We start from the raw sequence: 21,658 nt of genomic DNA, 5'->3' as shown, positions 1-21,658 counted from the left end.
GCGTTGGTGGCCTTTCTTAACTGTAATGTCGGCATGAGGGGGCCAGGACAGCTTGTTACTGATCTGGATACCTAGAAACTTGAAGCTCTCAACCATTTCCACTTCATCACCGTTGATGTAGACAAGGGCATGTAGCAACATCCGTGAAGCTATGTTGATGATAAATGTGTGGCATATATTACTTTTGGCGGGGGGTGGGGGTCGGTTAGCTCAATTGGCTGGATGGTTGGTTTGTGATGCAGAGCGACGCCAACAACATGGGTTCAATTCCTGTACCAGCTGAGACTATTTCTGAAGACCCTGTCTTCTCAACCTTGCCCCTCGCCTTGAAGGGGAGAGCAGCCTCTGGTCATCTGGAACTGTGGTGAATTTATTTTTGCCTTTACATGGTGAAATTATTGCAAACAGCACCATAAACTTCGGGTACAGGTGGGAAATACCTTGATACCTGCCTAGTTACAGCTGGATCTGGGCTGAGCTCTCATTAGAGATTGTCAGGGGGGGGCTTCTTTTGTTGGTCCCCAGGCCCCAGTTGTAAGTAGTAATTTGCTGCAAGGTAATGTACCTGAGAGCGGGAGTTTAAACCCTCCAGTAAACTCTGTCTCTAACAGTGAAATATTGATGCTTTCACGACCTCGGCATTTCCCAAAACACCTAAAATCGGGGGAGGGGGGTGTACGACAGCCCGGAACTGGAGGGGCAGCAGATATTTGCTGCTTGACCAGACAGTCAGTGCATCAATAGAAGATGTACCACCAGATGCAGCCAGTGGCTTGATCGAGATGGATAAACTGGTCTTCGCTGACGTAGCGTTGCTTTTTGTCTCTTACCTCTCAGCAGGCCTGGGATTTTTACTGTTCGCAATGGAACATGGGTGGAACAGAGCCCGTCCACACAGCTACATCAGTCTTCCCCTAGTTAGCCCTTGCACCTTACACTCTCCGTAAACTTCAGCCCATCTAATAACCTGCTGCCCTGTATTTTAACTTGTGCTGAGCTCTGTTCACCTGTTACCCCTTCACTCACTCACCGACGTTTGCCCCCAAAGTTCTGCAATGCCTTAAAACCTCACCCTTTTGTTTTCAAATCTCCCTGTAGCCTCGTATCTCCAGCCCTATAATCCTCTGAAATATCTGCTGCTCCGTAAGCTCTGGGCTGTAGCATATCCCCCCACCACCACCCCCGATTTTAATTGCTTTGTGATATTCCAAGGTAGTGAAAGGCGTTGCATGCGTAATGATTTCGATCAGGCCATTGAGATTGGCCTATTGGAATATAAACTTCCTGTTTAAGTAGTCAACTGATGGGCCAATCAGGGAGTCTTTTCCTTGTATTTAACCGGGCGTGTCAGTTCCTCTGGCACCCCGAAAGGTAGACTGCTGACTGCGAGCACTCTGTGTACTGCTGTTGGAGTTGTAAATAAAGGGATGTTGGGGAAGGGACTTCTGCCTCCAAAAACTGACTAGAGTACAAATACAATCTTTCTTTTACTCCTTTACTTGCCCGTTATACCAGGGAAGTTATCTAGCCCAATGGGTGTCTTCATCCCTGCGCCCTGCTGAACACATTCCCCCGGGCGACAGTTTGACAGTGAATGGTAAATGGGGTGAGAGGTGAATGCTATGTTTGCTACCTGGAGAGTTTCACCCTCACAGGCCCTGCTAGTGTTGGCGGTAATTTCTAAGCCACAGGGAAGTATGAGTTAAACAAACGAGGAAATGATGCTTTTGGAGCAAGTTGTAACAATTTCCTCCTCCTTCCTCGCAGGTAGTCCCAACCCTTTTAGCCACGGCCCCCTCAATCCCTTCGTCGAGTCAGTCCTTTGGCTATGAAGAAGCTGAAGATGGATCTCTGTCGAGACAATTCCCTCCTTCCAGAGATGGGATACTGGGTCCTGCCTATTACAATCCACAGTATGTAAGTAACAGTAATGGAACACATTCTTCAATTGTTATGTCATTTGAGTGTTGCTGGAAAGAGACCCGAGCTGGAATTTTACCGCAGCTCACAGAACGGCAATCTCCGTTGGCGTTGGGTGAGATCCTACGAGCCTTGGGCGGGCGTGGTGGTAAAATTCCAGCGATGTGGTCAAAATGTTGCATTTTTCACTCATCAAGAATGCCAATAGTAAAGGGGACAAAAGTGGACACAGCCTGAGAAAAGAGTGCCGATTGGGCAATTTAGCTGCACTTAACTTACTTGTGAGCCAAACTTTGTTGTTGATACCCCAAGTTTGGTCTTTGTTCCACCTCTGTCTCAGGTATACAAATAGACACCTTTTTAAAGCAATACTCGTGTCATATTGATTGTTGCTCTCTTTGAAGTCTGGTATTCTTCCTTCTGTCCTGATGAGTACAAGACAAAGATTTTCAACAGCATGTCTCTTTTTTCAAGTGATACTCATGTTACAAAATGGATTAAATGCAGGTGAATTGTCCTTGTGGTGGCTGACAGTGAGCTAGAGGCTCAGCTGTTTTACTGTAAGCACCTGTTGATCCAAACTGCTACATTGCCTCCGGGCATTGGCTCCTTGTTCAAACTCTTCCTCTCCTTACATTTCAAAGGAGTTCCTACCCCATCTACCCCTCTCTACCCCATCCTCGAGCAGAGGCCCAAACAGGTCCCACTCACCACGACCATCCTCCTCTGCTGGTTGAACTTGTTCTCACATTGAACAATTTCTCCTTTGATTCTTCTTACTTCCTCCAAATAAGAAGAGTTTCTATGGGTCCTAACTATGCTTGTTTTCTTGAGGGATATGTCTGGAACATCCCTCTTCTGGTCCTACACAGGACCCTCTCCCTCACCTTTTTTACCTCCACTATTATTACAATCCCCATAGAGACCAATAACTTTGAAAAATAAATTTAGTTTCCCATTGGCTAGCTTAAAGGAATTGAACAACAAGGTTTCAACTTTTAAGACTTTTACTGTAACTAACAAACTAAAAGCATCATGAACTAAATTCTATTCCAGTAGTCTAAAGCAAAACTCATTTAACATGACCTAAATCTTCGTCTAATATAGTGCTTTACACAACTCTGTCCCTTATGTGGTCACTTAATTTTCCACGAACCAATCCAAATTGATTTTTTGCCCCTCTTTCCTTTCTCATAACTTCTCATCCCTGAAGTGACTTTCATGACGTGAGTTACCCTGGAGGTCCGTCCTTCCAGCCAAAGTTGGGCAAATCTTCCAGCTGTGCTTAAACCCTCATGACCCTGGCCTTTTCAATTGGACCTCGAGCTCCCCCCACAATACGGAAATAAAACCATACCGTAACAATGATCATCCTGATGACACCAAGATTGGTGGAACGGCAAATTGTGCGGAGGGTGTGGAGAGTCTACAGAAGGATCTAGATAGGCTGGGCGAATGGGCCAGGAAATGGCAAATGGAATTTAATGTTGGCAAGTGCGAGGTGGTCCACTTTGGTAGGAATAATGGTAGGAAGGATTATTACTTACGTGGTGAAAAACTGCAGCAGGCGACGGTGCAGAGGGACCTTGGGGTCCTTGTGCATGAGTCGCAAAAACCCAGCTTGCAGGTGCAGCAGGTGGTCAGGAAGGCGAATGGGATGCTGGCCTTCATAGCGAGGGGGTTGAATATAAAAGTAGGGGGGTCTTGCTGCGGCTGTATAGGGCATTGGTGAGGCTGCAGCTGGAGTACTGTGTGCAGTTTTGGGTGCCATACTTACGCAAGGATATTTTGGCCTTGGAGGGAGTGCAGAGGAGGTTTACTAGGCTGATACCGGAGTTGAGGGGGTTGAGCTATGAGGAGAGGCTGAATAAACTAGGCTTGTACTCGTTAGAGTTTAGAAGAATGAGGGGAGATCTCATTGAGACGTATAAGATGATGAATGGGATAGATAGGATAGAAGTGGAGAGACTCTTCCCGCTCAGAAAGGATAGTAGGACTAGGGGGCACAGCCTCAAGATAAAGGGGGGGCGGTTTAGAACAGAGTTGAGGAGGAACTTCTTCACTCAAAGGGTGGTGAATCTCTGGAATTCTCTGCCCGTTGAAGTGGTGGAGGCTGCCTCGCTAAATATTTTTAAGACGCGGGTTGATGGGTTTTTGATGAAAGAGGGGATTAAGGGTTATGGGGAGAGGGCGGGAATGTGGAACTGAGCCACGACAGATCAGCTATGATCTTATTGAATGGTGGGGCAGGCTCGAAGGGCTAGATGGCCTACTCCTGCTCCTATTTCTTATGTTCTTATATTCTTATGTTCTTAATTGTTGTAAAAAGATGTTTGGTTCACTGATGTCTTTTAGGGAAGGAAATCTGCCATTCTTACCTACATGTTCTCAAGATCAGTTGAGTCCAAGCTGCCCTCTAAAGTAGCTTAGCAAACCACTCAAAGAAACTCACGATAGGATATGTACATCCCATGAAAGAGGTAGAAAACATTTTTTCTTCCAAATCACATGCATAACTATCTTTATTGCTCCACACACTGGCCATCAATCCCACTCTGCATGTTCCATCTCACTGCCTCCTAAACACTCCAAACTGATCACCACAATCACCCACCAACAACTCACTATCCTTCAATAAGAGCAGCATGACGGCACCGTGGTTAGCACTGCTGCCTCACAGCACCAGGGAGCTGGATTCAATTCCAGCCTCAGGTCACTGTCTGTGTGAAGTTTGCATTTTCTCCCCGTGCCTGTGTGGGTTTCCTCCCACAGTCCGAAAGACATGCTGGTTAGGTTCATTGGCCGTGCTAAATTCTCCCTTGGTGAACCCGAACAGGCACCGGAATGTGGCGACGAGGGGATTTTCACAGTAATTTCATTGCGGTGTTAATGTAAATTTACTTGTGACACTGATAAATAAACTTGAATTTAGAAAATACACAAATTCTCAATGTTTCTCTTGCCAAGACTGTTGTAACTCAGTTCCCAAACGCGCTTACTTTCTCCTACACCCATCTCTAATCCCTGCAAATCCCTGTATCTGTAAACCAAATTACTTTATTTATCTACAACAGCAAATTACAACACACAATAATTAGGAGCAGGAGTAGGCCATTTGACCCCTCAAGCACAGTCCACCATTTGATAATACCATGGTTGACCAGATCTTGGTCTCAACTCCACTCTCCTGTCAGTCCTCCCATAATCATTGATTCCCTTGTCTATCAGAAAGCTGTCTAATTCAGCTTTAATGAATTCAGTGAGCTGGACTCCACTGCCTTCTGAGGTGGGGAATTCCACAGACTAACAACACTGTGAGGCGAAAACAATTGTTACTTACCTCAGCCTTAAATGGAAGACTCCTCATTTTTAAACTGTGTTTCTTGGTTCTAGACCCCCACACAAGGGGAAATATCTTCTCAGCATCCACTCTGTCAAGCCCCATCGGGATCTTATCTGTTTGAATAATATCATCCCTCATTCTTAGAAATAAAAGAAACCCTACAGTGCAGAAGGAGGCCATTCTTTGAGTCTTCACTGACAACAATCCCACTAAGCCCCATCCCCGTAACCCCACATATTTACCTGCTAATCCCTCTAACCTATGCATCCCAGGACACGAAGGGGCAATTTAGCATGGCCAATGCACCTAACCTGCAATCTTTGGACAATGGGAGGAAACCCACACAGACACAGGGAGAACGTGCAGACTCCACACAGACAGTGACCCAAGCTGGGAATTGAACCCAGGTCCCTCAAGCTGTGAGGCAGCAGTGCTAACCCAGTGTGCCACCGTGCCACCCTTCTTCTAAGCTCTCACAGATATAGGCCCAACCTGCTCACCCTCTTCACATCAGTGAATCTTCTCTGGACTGCTTCTCCTGCAATGATGTGTGAAGACCTATACTGTACACCGTACTCGAGATGAATTCTCATCCTCAACTTCCTTTTAAAAGACCTTGGCCGAGAGGTTGCTTTGGGCCCCAGTATGGTGGGCGCACACGCAGCCTGCTTCAGACGTGCATTGCAGGATGCCATGATGTGGAGATGCCTGCATTGGACCGGGGTGGGCACAGTAAGAAGTCTCACAACACCTGGTTAAAAGTTCAACAGGTTTATTTGGAATCATGAGTTTTTGGAGTGCTGTTCCTTCATCGGGTGAGTCTGATGAAGGGGCACTGATCTGAAAGCTCGTGATTCCAAATAAACCTGTTGGACTTTTAACCCGGTGTTGTGAGACTTCTTACATTGCAGGATGTGCATCGTTAGGATGCCTTGAGCACAGACCCGGAAGTGATGTTCGGATAGTTGATTGTTCAAGTCAAAGGCACAGCACCTACTTCAGGTTCCTTTGTGAAATTGGTCTGTGACCGCCCAAGACTCTAAAAGATGTAGGTCTGGCCCTTCGTGCCAGTGGGATACTCTGGTCCTGCTGCAGTGTGTGGAGAATTTGGCGCTTAGCCACATCTTGTCCTGGCGGCGGGGCCTGAGCTGCTGGATCATTCTGTGGATGGAGCTCCTTATGGATTGTGTGCTGTGCAGATTGTGGTCAGTTCAGTCCTGGTGAAGGGGCTGGCCTGTTAACGATGTTGCCGCTTAAATGTTCTCTCGGATTGTGGGCCTGTATTGGCTGACGGGAGGTACGTGCATCATTCATTTCCTCAGCACGTTTTATTGCTGCACTGAGTCAATGACAGAGAATGCACAAAATAATTTATACATTCAGAACTTCCAGGACAGGAGCAGAAGGGATGGGATGACACAAAGCACAATTGTTCAAAGAATATGTTTGTGTGAGAGGCTCAAGTTTAAACTAATAAAAAAAAACACAAAGTTCGAGATCCAGTTGTAGTTAAAGAGTTATCGAGGTTTACAGCGTGGAAAACTTTGAGGCTCTGGTGAGACCACATTTACAATATTGTGAGCAATTTTAGGCCCCGTAACTGAGGAAGGACGTGCTGGCCTTGGAGAGGGTCCAGAGGAGGTTCACGAGAATGATCCCTGGAATGAAAAGCTTGATGTATGAGGAGCATCTGAGGACTCTGGGTCTGCACCCGATGGAGTTTAGAAGATGAAGGGGAGATCTCACTGCAATTCAATGGGCCAAATGGCCTCCTTCTGCACTTAGGGATTCTATGGATACTGAAAGGCCTGGATAGAGTGGACAGGGGGAAGATGTTTCTGTTAGTCGGAGAGACTAGGATCTGAGGGCACAACCTCAGAGGAAAGGAATGACCCTTTAGAACCAAGATGAGGTAGAATTTCTTCAGCCAGAGGGTGGTAAATCTTTGGAATTCATTGGCATGGTGGAGACCGGGTCATTAAGCGTCTTTAAAACAGACAGATAGGTTCTTGATTGGTAAGGGGATCAAAGATTATGGGGAAAAGGCAGGAGAATGGATTGAGAAACTTATCAGCTATGATTGAATGGCGGAGCAGAATTGATGGGCAGAATGGCCTAAATCTGCTCCTATCTTTTATGGTCTGATGCTGCCTGAATGAACTAGAGATGTTACAGAGTGTACAGGGTCTGAAAAAAGTGAACTTTTTTGTTTTGCCTTGGACTGTTCCCACGCCGGTGGAAGCATCTTCATCAAAACAAATCTTCCAAGTTGTTGGGAGGGGATAAAGACTGCAGTTCGATCTGAAGTGGCCCCAGAGTGACATTACCACCTGAAGAATTTGATTTATAAAGGATTTTGTTTTATTTGAGATAATAGGTTGAACTGCACTGAACTGGATTAGGTTGTACATCATGGATTCTGGCAAGGCTAGTTCTCCCCTAAGGGGACGACTGTGCTTTTGTGTGTAATGTACACTGTAACACCGTTTAGCAAAGTGGAAACTTGGCCACTGTGGCTGTGAGGCTGGAAACGTTTCAATCACTCAGTGGGGATAAAGATCCGGTTAAGGTAAAAGATCGCGTGGCGGTATTTGGAAGAAGAGTGAGGGGGTTCTCCTCCAGCTCCTGGGACAATAATTATCCCGCAAACAACATCACTTTTTTAAACAAAATATATTTTTTAGAAGTTTTCTCTTTTGCACTTGCCACAGAGCGCAACAAATCTCCAAAATCCCTTACAGCACAGAGTGATCACTACTCCGCATAAACACACAGAAAGACCAGCGAATATTCATAAACATGATTCAGATTATCAGTCATTGTAGTGGCCTCTCCTGTCATTGATTTGATTTATTATTGTCACAAGTATAAGTCTACAATGAAAAGTATTAAATTCACCCTCCGTGTATCTGAACAGTGCCGGAGTGTGGCGACCAGAGGATTTTCACAGTAACTTCATTGCAGTGTTAATGTAACCCTACATATGACGCTAATAAATGAATAAACTTAAAGTATTGTTTCTTGTGCACTATACAGACAAAGCGTACCATTCATACCAAGATTGGGGGAACGGCAAATTGTGCGGAGGGTGTGGAGAGTCTGCAGAAGGATCTAGATAGGCTGGGCGAATGGGCCAGGAAATGGCAAATGGAATTTAATGTTGGCAAGTGTGAGGTGGTCCACTTTGGTAGGAATAACGGTAGGAAGGATTATTACTTACGTGGCGAAAAACTGCAGCAGGCGACGGTGCAGAGGGACCTCGGGGTCCTTGTGCATGAGTCGCAAAAACCCAGCCTGCAGGTGCAACAGGTGGTCAGGAAGGCGAATGGGATGCTGTCCTTCATAGCGAGGGGGATTGAATATAAAAGTAGGGAGGTCTTGCTGCAGCTGTATAGGGCATTGGTGAGGCCACAACTGGAGTACTGTGTGCATTTTTGGGCGCCGCACCTGCGCAAAGATATTTTGGCCTTGGAGGGAGTGCAGAGGAGGTTTACTAGGCTGATACCGGAGTTGAGGGAGTTGAGCTATGAGGAGAGGCTGAATAAACTGGGCTTGTACTCGTTAGAGTTTAGAAGAATGAGGGGAGATCTCATTGAGACGTATAAGATGATGAATGGGATGGATAGGATAGAGGTGGAAAGACTCTTCCCGCTCAAAAAAGACAGTAGGACTAGGGGGCACAGCCTCAAGATAAAGGGGGGGTGGTTTAGAACGGAGTTGAGGAGGAACTTCTTCACTCAAAGGGTGGTGAATCTCTGGAATTCTCTGCCCGTTGAAGTGGTGGAGGCTGCCTCGCTAAATATTTTTAAGACGCGGGTTGATGGGTTTTTGATAGGCAAGGGGATTAAGGGTTATGGGGAGAGGGCGGGAAAGTGGAACTGAGCAACGACAGATCAGCCATGATCTTATTGAATGGCGGGGCAGGCTCGAAGGGCCAGATGGCCTACTCCTGCTCCTATTTCTTATGTTCTTATGTTCATAGGGAAGGAAAGGAGACAGTGCAGAATGTCGTGTTACAGTCATAGCTAGGGTGTAGAGAAAGATCAAGGGGCAATTTAGCACAACCAATCCCCCTAAGCAGCACATCTTTGGAGTGTGGGAGGAAACCGGAACACCTGGAGGAAACCCACGCAGGCACAGGGAGAATGTGCAAACTCCACACAGATAGTGGCCTGAGGCCAGGATTGAACATGGGTCCCTGGCACTGTGAGACAGCAGTTAAAATGTAGCGATGCCAGTGTTGGACTGGGGTAAACACAGTAACAAGTCTCTTCTAAGTAAGAACTCAATAAGAAACCAGGTGTTGTGAGACTTCTTACTAGGTAGCAGTTAACACAGTGTTAACCATTGTGCCACCATGCTGCCCCAAATCATTGTCAATCATCTTAAATTGACCCCCTCCAGGTGCCCCTTCTGCCATTGGGAAAAGTTTCTCTCTATCCACTCTGTCTAGATCCCTCAAGTCTTTGAAGAGCTCCATCATATCCCCCCCCTTAATATTCCCTTCTTGAAAGAGAGTAGCCCCAGCTTCTCCAATCTGTCCATGTGATTGAAATCCCTCATCCCTGGAACTGTCCTCATTAAGCTTTTCTGCACCCTCTCTGAAGCCTTCACATTTTCCCAAAATGCTGTGCCCAGAACTGGACACAATACTCAGGCTGAAGCCCAACCAATATTTTGTAACTTCCTTGCTTTCACAGAATCGTAGAAACCCTACAGTGCAGAAGGAGGCCATTCGACCCATCAGCTCTGCACTGACAACAATCCCACCTAGCCCTATCTCTGCCTGGTTACCCTGCTATTCCCTCTAACCTTTCACATCCCAGGACACTAATGATTAATTTAGCATATCCAACCAACCTCATACGTACATCTTTGGAGTGTGGGAGGAAACTGGAGCACCTGGAGGAAACCCACGCTGACACGGGGAGAACGTGCAAACTCCACACAGACAATGACCCAAGCTGGGAATCGAACCCATGTCCTTGGCTGTGTGAGGCAGCAGTGCTAACCCACTGTGCCACCCCACTGCTATTCGTACTGCTGTGCCGGGAAACATGCAATCGCCCGCGACTGGGATTCTCCAGTCCCGCTGCAGCGAGTGGAGCTCTGGCTGAGCGTCAAATTCTCCGTTCCTGTTGGCAGCGGGGAGCGGGAATGATCGAGATTGGAGAATTCCGGCTCTTATCCCAGTGAAGAATAAAAGTGGGTGAAAGAATGGTGCATTATAGAGAAACCCCAGCAGATGGCAGCAGAGTTATTCAGAGTGAGATTGTGCGGTGTTTATTGTGCTGAATGATGGCAAAATGGGATTTAGATTTGGTATCAAGCTATGCCCAGTTTTCTGTAAAGCAGATTAAAGCAGCAGTAACTCTTATTGATTGCTTACTGTAGACATTCTGAGTCCAAATGTTACAGTACTGGATATGCAGGAGTCCTCGTTACCCAGTGTATTTCTCAGGACAAGTTTCTCTTGTTACCTGGATTAGTAGCGTCCTTAAGAACTTCCAGATATTTCCAGATCATTTTGCCGGTGACGAAGTATCCTTCTGATGTGCAGTCACTGCTGCAATGTAGGGAATGCTGCAACCAATTTACACCAAGCAAGCTCCCACAAACAGCAACAACCTATGTTTTTAAGTGATTAGTTTATTAGTCACAAGTAAGGCTTACATTAACACTGCAATGAAGTTACTGTGAAATTCTCCTAGTCGCCACAGTCCGGTGCCTGTTCTGGTCAATGCACCCTAACCAGCACATCGTTTGGACTGTGGGAGGAATCCGGAGGAAACCCACGCAGACACGGGGAGAATGTGCAAACTCCACACAGACAGTGACCTGAGCCGGGAATCGAATCCCTGGCACTGTGAGGCAGTGGTGCTAACTATTGTGCCATCATGACAATATTTAAATATCTGGCTCCCGTGAACGAATTTTTAAAAATGAAATAGTGACAGCTTTGCTTAAATCCACTGAATAAAAAGTTTATTTATTAGTCAAAAGTAAGGCTTACATTAACACTGCAATGAAGTTACCGTGAAATTCCCTTAGTTGCCACACTCGGGTGCCTGTTTGGATCAACGCATCTAACCCATACATCTTTGGAGTGTGGGAGGAAACCGGAGCACTCGGAGGAAACCCACGCAGACATGGGGAGAACATGCAGACTCTGCACAGACAATGACCCAAGTGGGAATCAAACCCGGGTTCCTGGCACTGTGAGGCAGCAGTGCTGACCACTGGGCCACCACAAGTGTTCAGGGATAAGGGATATATTCTTGTCCGGGAAGCTGGATAGAACTCTGCTACTCCCCGAATTCCATGTTTGGAGCTTTTGCACCCATTAGATAGGGCTTTAAGGTTTAATGTCTTATCTGAAAGTTGACATTTCCAACACTGCAGCATTTCCTTGGTACTGCACTGGGAATGTTTGCTTTAATTACACATCCTTAGAGTGGGATTAGAAAGCAGAGACAAGATTACTTACTCTCCACATTAACAATCCTGAAATATTATCTTTTACCTGAAAACTTCATGAGGAATGACATTGTAGGATATCTGTATGTAATAGAGGAAACTAATGCACAGATGCAGCAGATAATCATACTACCATAGAATGTCTGCAGTACAGAAAGAGGCCATTCAGCCCATTGAGTCTGCACCAATTCTCTGTAAGAGCATTCCACCCAGGCGCTCTCCACCACTCCTATCCCTGTAACCCTGTGCATTTACCATGGCTAATCCACCCAACCTGCACATCCCTGAACACTAAGGGGTGGGGTGGGGGGCGGGAGCAGAAGATGATGACCCTGACATTTTGGATGCGTGTCCTGTACCCATTGGCCAGAAGGATTTGAACAGGTGATTGATGCTGGTTGGGCTGCCAGCCCTCAGAGAGAAAGGGCATTGGCAAGTGTTTGGAGACTAGGAGTCATTCCTAGTAGGGCAGCTGCCTTTTTCAGATGGAGGGTGGGCCAGGAACGAGGCAGGAAGACGAGAGAAGAGTTCCCTAACACTCTGAACTAATGAACAGAGCGCAGCTATCAACAACAGCGAGGTCAAACATTCTCCGTGCCAACCACCCATTCATCCGGACAGCATACTGCTGCCTCACAGCGCCAGGGACCTGAGTTTGATTCCTGCCTCAGCTCACTATCTGTGTAGCGTTTGCACATTCTCTCCGTGTCTGTGTGGGTTTCCTCGGGGTGCTCCGGTTTTCTCCCACAGTCAGAAAATGTGTGGGTTAGGTGGATTGGCCATGCTAAATTTCCACTTAGTGTCCCAAAGTGTGTAGGTGAGATGGATTAGCCATGGGAGATTTGGGCCTGGCTAAGATACTCTGTCAGAGAATTAGACCAAATGGCCTCTTCTGCACTGTAGGAATTCTATGATTCTACGATCATTTGGGATCAAAGAACGGATCTCAACTTCATTCATTTATGGGATGTGGGCGTCACCAGCTAGGCTTTGCCCATTCCTTAATTGCCCTTCAGCTGAGTGGCTCAGAGGGTTGTTAAGAGTTAACCACATTGCTGTGGGTCTGGAGTCACATGTAGGCCAAACTAAGTAAGGATGGCAGATTTCCTTCCCTAAAGGACATTAGTGAACTAGATAGGTTTTTATGACAATCGACAATGGTTAAGTCAAATTTCACCACTGCCATGGTGGGATTCGAACCCAGGTCCCCAGAGCATAACCCTGGGTGTGTGGATTATTATTCCAGTGACAATACCTCTACAGCATTGTATGGGTCATACAATTTTCTTGTTCATCCATCACATCCAAGAATGCTAATAAAGTTGATAAACTATCTTAAAATTATTTATGAATTCTAAATTGTTTATTTTGGGCACCCAAACCCAAAACCTTACAGCACTGAATCGTAACTTTCAAGAAGAAATTGAATAATTACTTGATGTGTAAATGTTTGCAGGGCAATGAGATGAGAATAGGGGAGTGGGATGAAATGAATTGTTTTTTTTTCCAGGAGCCAGCACAAGCGCAATGGGCTGAATGGCCCCTCCCTCCCTCTGCTGTTTCCTTTTATAATTCAGTGTGCCCTGTGGGCACACCAAGCTTGGGAAACCAGCCCTGTCATGTATGTGAAAATGTAATCACCTTAATTGGAAGTGATAATTACCCTACGCTTTCATGATATTGGAAGAAAATCACAAGTACCATTCAGTTAATTAGAAGTGCATCACAACACCACATTCTGGATCTGAACCAGATTCCCGTCACCAGAAAGACAAGCACAAAAAGCATTAGAGATGTGGGGAATGGACTGTGACTGTCTACTGGGCCCATTTTAAAGTTATCCAAAATCAATCTCACTCGCTTCAACACATTAGTATTATTACCGAGTATCATCATCTATTAAAATTTAATTCCTATATTGCAGGCAATTCTTTAGGGGGGATTTAGTTTGCAGCTCTGTTCAATTCAGCCAAATTAAGTTCCCTGGTTTCACTTCAAATGGAATGTGATTTTAAGTTGGGAGGGAGGAGGTCCATGTAGGACATGAACTCTGGCATGGACCTAATGGGCTGAATAGTCTATTTCCGTTACACTTCATACAAACCGCAGCACAGAACCAGGCCAACTGGTCCATACCAGTGTTTATTCTCCACCCAAGCCCTCTCCCACTCCCAACTTCATCTCACCCTATCAGCGTATCCGCCAATTCCATTCTCCCTCATGTGCTAATCCAACTTCCTAGGAGAGTTGATCGCCTGGTGTTATTATCGCTAAACTATTAATCCAGAAAGTCAGCTACTGTTCTGGGGACTTTGCTTTGATTTGATTTGATTTGATTTATTGTTGTCACATGTATTAACATACAGTGAGAAGTACTGTTTCTTGCGCGCTAAACAGACAAAGCATACCGTTCATAGAGAAGGAAAGGACAGAGTGCAGAATGTAGAGTTACAGTTATAGTTAGGGTGTAGAGAAAGATCAACTTAATACAAGGCAAGTCCATTCAAAAGTCTGACAGCAGCCGGGAAGAAGCTGTTCTTGAGTCGGTTGGGACGTGACCTCAGACTTTTGTATCTTTTTCACGAAGGAAGAAGGTGGAAGAGAGAACGTCTGGGATGCGTGGGGGTCCTTAATTATGCTGGCTGCTTTTCCCGAGGCAGCGGGAAGTGTAGACAGAGTCAATGGATGGGAGGCTGGTTTGTGTGATTGATTGGGCTACATTCACGATCTTTTGTAGTTCCTTGCGGTCTTGGGCAGGGCAGGAGCCCAGACCAAGCTGTGATACAACCAGAAAGAATGCTTTCTATGGTGCATCTATAAAAGTTGGTGAGAGCCAAAGCTGACATGCCAAATTTCCTTTGTCTGCTGAGAAAGTAGAGGTGTTGGTGGGATTTCTTAACTGTAGTGTCGGCATGGGGGGGACCAGGACAGGTTGTTAGTGATTTGGACACCTAAAAACTTGAAGCTCTCGACCCTTTCTACTTCATCCCCATTGATATAGACAGGGGCATGTTCCCCTTTATCCTTTCTAAAGTCGAGGACAATCTCCTTTGTCAGATTCTCCAGATTCACCAGATTCTCTATCTCATTCCTGTACTCTGTCACGTCATTGTCTGAGATCCGACCCATTACGATGGTGTTGTCAGCAAACTTGAAAATTGAACTGGAGGGAAATTTGGTCGCACAGACAGAGGTGTATAAGGAGTATAGTAGAGGGCTGAGGACACAGCTTTGTGGGGCACTGGTGTTGAGGATAGTCTTGGAGGAGGTGTTGTTGCTTATCCTTACTGATTGTGGTCTGCGAGTTAGGAAATTCAGGATCCAGCCGCAGAGGGAGGTGCCGAGGCCCAGGCCACAGAGTTTGGAGATGAGTTTTGTGGGAATAATAGTGTTGAAGGCTGAGTGAATAAATAGGAGCCTGACATAGGTGTCTTGGATCTGTTGTGGCGGTAGGCAAACTGTAGAGGATCCAGGTAGTCCAGGAGGCTGGAACTGATTTGTGCCGTGACTAACCTTTCGAAGCACTTCATAATGATGGATGTCAGAGCCACTGGTCGATAGTCATTAAGGCACACTGCCTGGTTTTTCTTAGGTACCAGGATGATGGTCGTCTTCTTGAATCAGATAGGGACCTCGGATTGTTGTACGGAGAGGTTGAAGATGTCTGTGAATATCCCCGCCAGCTGGTCCATACAGGATCTGAGTGCACATCCGGGCCAGTTCCTTTCCATGGGTTAACCTTTGAGAAAGCAGCTCTGACATCTGCAATGGTGACCCCAGATACAGGTTCATCCAGGGCTTCCAGGGTGGAGGGCAGGCTCTCTCTGACCTTTTGCTCAAAATGGGGGTAGAATGCATTGAGCTCATCAGGTAGGGGTGCATTGGAGCTGGTGATTTTCCAAGCCTTTATCTTGTAGCCTGTTACATCTTGCAGACCTTGTCACAGTCGGCGGGGATCGGTGTGGCTGGCCTGGGACTCTAACTTGGTCCGGTATTGTCTTTTGGCATCATTGATGGATCTCCTTAGATCGAAAAGGCTTTCTTGTATATGTCAGCGTTGACCTGAGTTCGAATCCCACCACTGTAGATGGTGGAATTTAAATTCAATTTAAAAATTAGTATCTGGAGTTAAGAATCTACTGATGACCATGGAACCATTGTCGATTGTCGGAAAAAACCCAGCTGGTTCACTAATGTCCTAATTAGTGTCCTAATGTCCCAATTGTTAACTAATGGGATGGCACGGTAACTCAGTGGTTAGCATTGCTGCTTCACAGCGCCAGAGATCCGGCTTTGATTCCCGGCTTGGATCGCTGTCAGTGTGGAGTTTGCATGTTCTCCCCGTGTCTGTGTGGGTTTTCTTCTGGCTTTTTCCCACAGACTGAAAGACGAATTGATTAGGTACATTAACCCGAACAGGCACTGGACTGTGGCGGCTAGGGGAATTTCACAGTAACTTCTTTGCAGTGTTAATGTAAGCCTTACTTGTGACTAATAAATAACTTTACCTTTACTTTTCCTTTAGGGAAGGAAATCTGCCGTCCTTACCTGGTCTGGCCTACATGTGACTCCGGAGCCACAGCAATGTGGTTGACTCTCAACTGCCCTCCAAGGGCAGCTAGGGATGGGCAATAAATGCTGGCCCAGCCAGCGACGCCCATGTCCCACGAATGAATAATTAATAAAATTCCCCTTAAATGCATCTTTGCTATTTGCCTCAACCACCCTTGTGTTGGCAGGTTCTGCATCGGCACAAAGCTCTGGCTGGTGTGATATTAGTTTTTCTAACTCCCAAGTTTAGCATTAATTAATTTATAATGAATAAATGAAGATAATAATATAATGAATGAATACCATTAATTTTCTTGCAAAACATGTGAGCCTGTTGCTCCAATAATTCACTACACTTGGCACGGAGAGATAATCTCTGATTGGAATCTCTGGTGGAATATTTATTGAATAACTGAGATCGGAAAGGGCATTTAGTTTCATCAATCCCTTTATACCCCACTGCCATTTATCCCATATAATTTAGACTACTCTTAGCTCACTTTGCAATGTTACTGAAAGGATACTAAGGGTTATAAGAGGGAGACCAGAACAATCAGGAAAGGCAACTAGGCTGGGAACCCTCTTCCCAGGCTGAGTTGACCAGATAGAAGTAGCTCCCTACAGTGCAGAAAGAGGGCCATCCGGCCCATCGAGTCCGCACTGATCCTCCGAAAGAGCATCCCATCCAGGCCCTCACCTCCACTCTATCCCCGTAACCCCGCACATTGACCATGGCTAATCCACCTAACCTGCAAATCTTTAGACACTAAGGAGCAATTTAGCATGGCCAGTTCACCAAATCTACACAATCTTTGGGCTGTTGGGAGGAAACTAGAGGTCTCGGGGGAAACCCATGCAGACACGGGGAGAATGCGCAGACTCCGCACAGACAGTGACCCAAGACCAGAATTGAACCTGGGTCCCTGGCACTGTGAGGCAGCAGAGCTAACCACTGTGCTGCCCAAACTTAAAGTTATGGAGGGGTTTGGTGAAATATGATGTGGAGATGCCGGCATTGGATTGGGGTGGGCACAGTAAGAAGTCTCACAACATCCGATTAAAGTCCAACAGGTTTATTTGGTAGCACAAGTTTTCAATCACCTGATGAGACTTCTTACTTCGATGAAATATGCAAAGAATCTTCTTTATCCAGAGGGTGGTGAGGATGTGGAACTCGCTACCGCAGGGAATGGTTGAGTTAGACAGAATAAATATCAGGATACATTGTGGGACACTGGATGGGTTTTAATTTTTTTGTTGGGAGGTAGATGGCCAGGGAGCAGAATGGGCTGCCTTTTAACACCTTTCTCAACCTTGCCAGCACTAATTACTGCTGATGTAACACCCGTTTTACTTAATCACACTCCAAGTATGAGCTGCCAAGTGTGTACCTATTGTAAATTCAGGCATTGCGATGGGAATCCCCCACTGCACCCGCTCGATTGCCCTGTCTGTATTTAAGTGCCGGTTCACAGAGTATAAACCTGTAAGAGACTAAGAGACCATAAAGAAATAATTTCTCTTTATTTATGTTATCAAAACGCTTCAGAAGCCCATAAGACATTGGAGCAGAATTAGGCCACTCGGCCCATCGAGTCTGCTCTGCCATTCAATCATTGCTGATATTTTTCTCATCCCCATTCTTCTGCCTTTTCCCCATAATCCCTGATCCCCTTATTAATCAGGAACCTATCTATCTCTGTCTTAAAGACACTCAATGATCTGGCCCTCCACAGCCTTCTGCAGCAAAGAGTTCCACAGATTCCCCACTCTCTGGCTGAAGAAATTCCTCCTTATCTCTGTTTTAAAGGATCATCCCTTTAGCCTGAAGTTGTGCCCTCTAGTTCTAGTTTTTCCGACTACTGGAAACATCCTCTCCACGTCCACTCTACCCAGGCCTCGCAGTTTCCTGTAAGTTTCAATAAGGTCCTCCCCTCATCCTTTAAAATTCCAACGAGTACAGACCCAGAGTCCTCAACCGTTCATGTGTATGTCATGTGTGTGTGTGTGTGTGTGTGTGTGTGTGTGTGTGAAATGACCTTGAGGAAAGCGTTAGCTACGATATGAAGTTACATGATTTATGAAGGGACTCCCCCCACCCTTGGGAAGGGACCTGCTTTGCAGTGGGGTGGCTTAGAAGGTCTGTTATTAATGGGCATCATTTGTAGCCTTCAGGAAAACATATGTTTTGGGAGTTTGCTAACCTTCACTGTTGTGCTTCAAAGTGAACTGTTCAAATGTATATGTGTCACAGAAGTAGGCTTTTTTTCCTCTCTCCTTTCTGGCACTTGAGCTAACGTAAATAAAACACGTACCCATACACAAAATCCGCAGTTACTGCGAACAGTCTCATGGTGAGTGAGCAGCCCTGTTGCATTTAAAATTCCTACAGTGCATTCGGCCCATCGAGTCTGCACCAACAACAGTCCCACCCAGACCCTATCCTCGTAACCCCACATATTTACCCTAGCTTGTTCCCCTGACACAGAGGGTCAATTTAACATGGCCAACCCACCTAACCCGCACATCTTTGGACTGTGGCAGGAAACCAGCGCACCTGGAGAAAACCCACGCAGACACGGGGAGAACGTGCAAATTCTACACAGACAGTAACCCAAGACAGGAATCGAACCTAGGTCCCTGGCACTGTGAGGCAGCAGTGCTAACCACTGTGCTACCGTGCCGCGCGCATTTAGATGTTGTAAACTCTTAACAGATTTCCTAAAATGCAGATGCCCTGAGCTATGGAGTTTATTTTCTTGAACCTCAGAGAGGTCTTTCAGACTGTGATCTGCTTAAAAAGACAATACACAATCCAAAAGTGTTCAAATTTAGCGACCCCCACTTACCCAATTGTTTGTACATGACTGGAAATATTCCTGGAGGTGACAGAGGTGACTGTGGCAGGAGGAAGGAATACAAATCTGCCCAAGTTTTCTTCTTAATTCCTGCAGTATTTGTACCAGTGTCTGGGCCAGCATTTATTAAGAAGTCTCACAACATCAGGTTAAAGTCCATCAGGTTTATTTGATAGTAAACGCCACAAACTTTCAGAACGCTGTTCCTTCGTCAGGTGAGTGGCTATCAAATAAACCTGTTGGACTTTAACCTGGTGTTGTGAGACTTCTTACTGTGTTTACTCCAGTCCAACGCCGGCATCTCCACATCATGACCAGCATTTATTGCCAAAGGCCCTCAAGAAGGTGGTGGCGAACCGTCTTCTTGAACCATTACACTCCATGAGGTGCAGGTACATCTTGAGTGCAGTTAGTGATGGGGGGGGGGTGCTAGGTTCCAGGATCTTGACCCAGCTACAGTCAGGATGCTGTGTGGTTTGGAGAGGATGTTGCAGCTGGTGATGAGTCTGCCATGTGTCTCCTGCCTTTGTCCGAGATAGTGGAGGTCATGGGTTTGGGAGGTGCTGTCAAAGGAACCTGGATGAGTTGCTGCAGTGCATCTTGTAGATGCTACACTTTACTATGAATGCGCTTTGGTGGTGGATAGAGTGAACATGTAAATAGGTGAATGGGATGCCAATCTATCCCGTTTGGGCAGCACAGTGGTTAGTGCTGCTGCCTCACAGCGCCAGAGACTTGGGTTCGATTCTAGCCTTGGTCACTATCTGTGTGGAGCCTACTCATTCTGCCCGTGTCTGTGTGGGTTTCCTCTGGGTGCTCCGGTTTCCTCCCACAGTCCAAGATGTGCGGGTTAGGTTGATTGACCGTGCTATATTGACTCTTAGTGTTGGGGGATTAGCAGGATAAATGTGTGGAGTTACGGGAATAGGGCCCGAGTGGGATTGTGGTTGGTACAGACTTGATGGGCCGAATGACCTTCTATACTGCAGGGATTCTGTGAATTATCTTGCTTTGTATTGGGTTTCTTGAGTGTTGTTGGAGCTGCACTCATCCAGGCAAGTGGGGAGTATTCCATCACCCTCCTAACTTGTGCCTTGTAGATGGTGGACAGACTTTGGGGAGAGGAGGTGAGTTACTCTCCTCAGGACTCGCAACCTCTTACCTGTTCTTGCCGTCATAGTATTTATACGTCTGATCCCAGTTAAGCAGACTGGCTTAATGAGGAACATCTTGGAGTTTGAAGCTTCAGGACCCTGCCTGACTTGGTTCGTGATAATGAGGTGGCCCAAGTAGATTCAGGGGCAGTATTCTGGACCTGTCTGACACAGCCGCAAATCCCGCTATGGTGGGGAACTCTCACAAGGTGATCATCATGGGAGTGATGATGGGGAATTCGCAGTTTGAGATCTTCCCCACCACTGGCTGGTGACATCATCAGGTTCACTGCCAGCGAGTGCGTGAACCTGATTACCACGTATTAGCATCTATTTAAATATCCAAGACTGGTTCAACGCTGTATCTTCCAGAAGCATCAAATAGTCCAGGAACCACTACAGGGTCTCCAAAAATGGAGACCAGACGTGATGACCACTCTGGGGGCAGGGGGGAGGGTTGGGGGGCTCGGAGGCCAGAGATATGGCTGGGTAGTGGCAGGGATATGGCTGGGTAGTGCCCTGACTCCTGGTACCCTGCCTTTGCCAACCTGACACAGCCACCCTGAAGAAAAGAGTGCCTGGATCTCAGAGGAGCCGGGCTTGCTGCTGACTTTTGGCCCTACTCCTTTCAAAGACGTTGCAAAACGTGCCCCTGCGAGAAAAATGACAGTGAGTAGGAAGATCGCAATTAGGATTGTGCTGCCCAAACCAGTGGAAATGACACCAAGATTTCCTGCCCACTTTGTAACTTGTTCCAGAATTCCTCCCTAAGTGTCAGTAGTGTAACATCCAGGAAATAGTGATCATTGTATCATAAGGTTTAGGGTGATGGTTGGAAAGGACAATGGGCACTCCGGAGTAAGAGTAATTAACAGGGGAGAGAAGAACTTAGATGGGGCAAGAACAGAGAGGGGCCAGTTATACTGAAAGGAAAGGGCGATGGGAAAGACTGAAGTTGAACTGTGGATTATCTGAAAACAAGAAATGGTTTGAGCACAGTCAAGGTATATTCCCTCAAAAAGGAAAAGCAGGGCAAAGAAATCCAGAGCACCCTGGCTGAAATAAGGAGATAGAAATCAAAATAAGGAAGAATATGTGTGCTTATAAGATGATTAGAGGTTTAGATAGGGTGGACAGTGATAGCCTTTTTCCTCAGATGGAGAAAGCTAGCACGAGGGGGCATAGCTTTAAATTAAGGGGTGGTAGTTATAGGACGGATGTCAGAGGTAGGTTCTTTACCCAGAGGGTGGTGAGGGATTGGAATGCCCTGCCTGCTGCAGTTGTAAATGCGCCTAGTTTGGGGGCGTTTAAGAGATCCGTGGATAGGTTTATGGATGGAAAGGGATTGGTTTAGG

The 21,658-nt window shown here is 46.3% G+C and overlaps 1 protein-coding gene across 1 annotated transcript in view; it reads left to right on the top strand.

Moving 5' to 3' along the window:
- stpg2 (sperm-tail PG-rich repeat containing 2) overlaps window positions 1-21,658 on the top strand; it is a 327,666-nt gene that overhangs the window by 14,820 nt on the left and 291,188 nt on the right. The window contains exon 4 of the mRNA XM_080200232.1: window positions 1,768-1,917. Coding sequence (XP_080056358.1) covers window positions 1,768-1,917 — 150 coding nt within the window. The remainder of the gene's footprint in view (window positions 1-1,767; window positions 1,918-21,658) is intronic.

The sequence above is a fragment of the Carcharhinus amblyrhynchos genome, chromosome 1 (assembly GCF_965287045.1).
Source record: "Carcharhinus amblyrhynchos chromosome 1, sCarAmb.v2.hapA, whole genome shotgun sequence".
Lineage (NCBI taxonomy): Eukaryota > Metazoa > Chordata > Chondrichthyes > Carcharhiniformes > Carcharhinidae > Carcharhinus > Carcharhinus amblyrhynchos.
The sequence above is the reverse complement of the archived record's forward strand: the minus strand, read 5'-3'. Positions and strand labels throughout refer to the sequence as shown.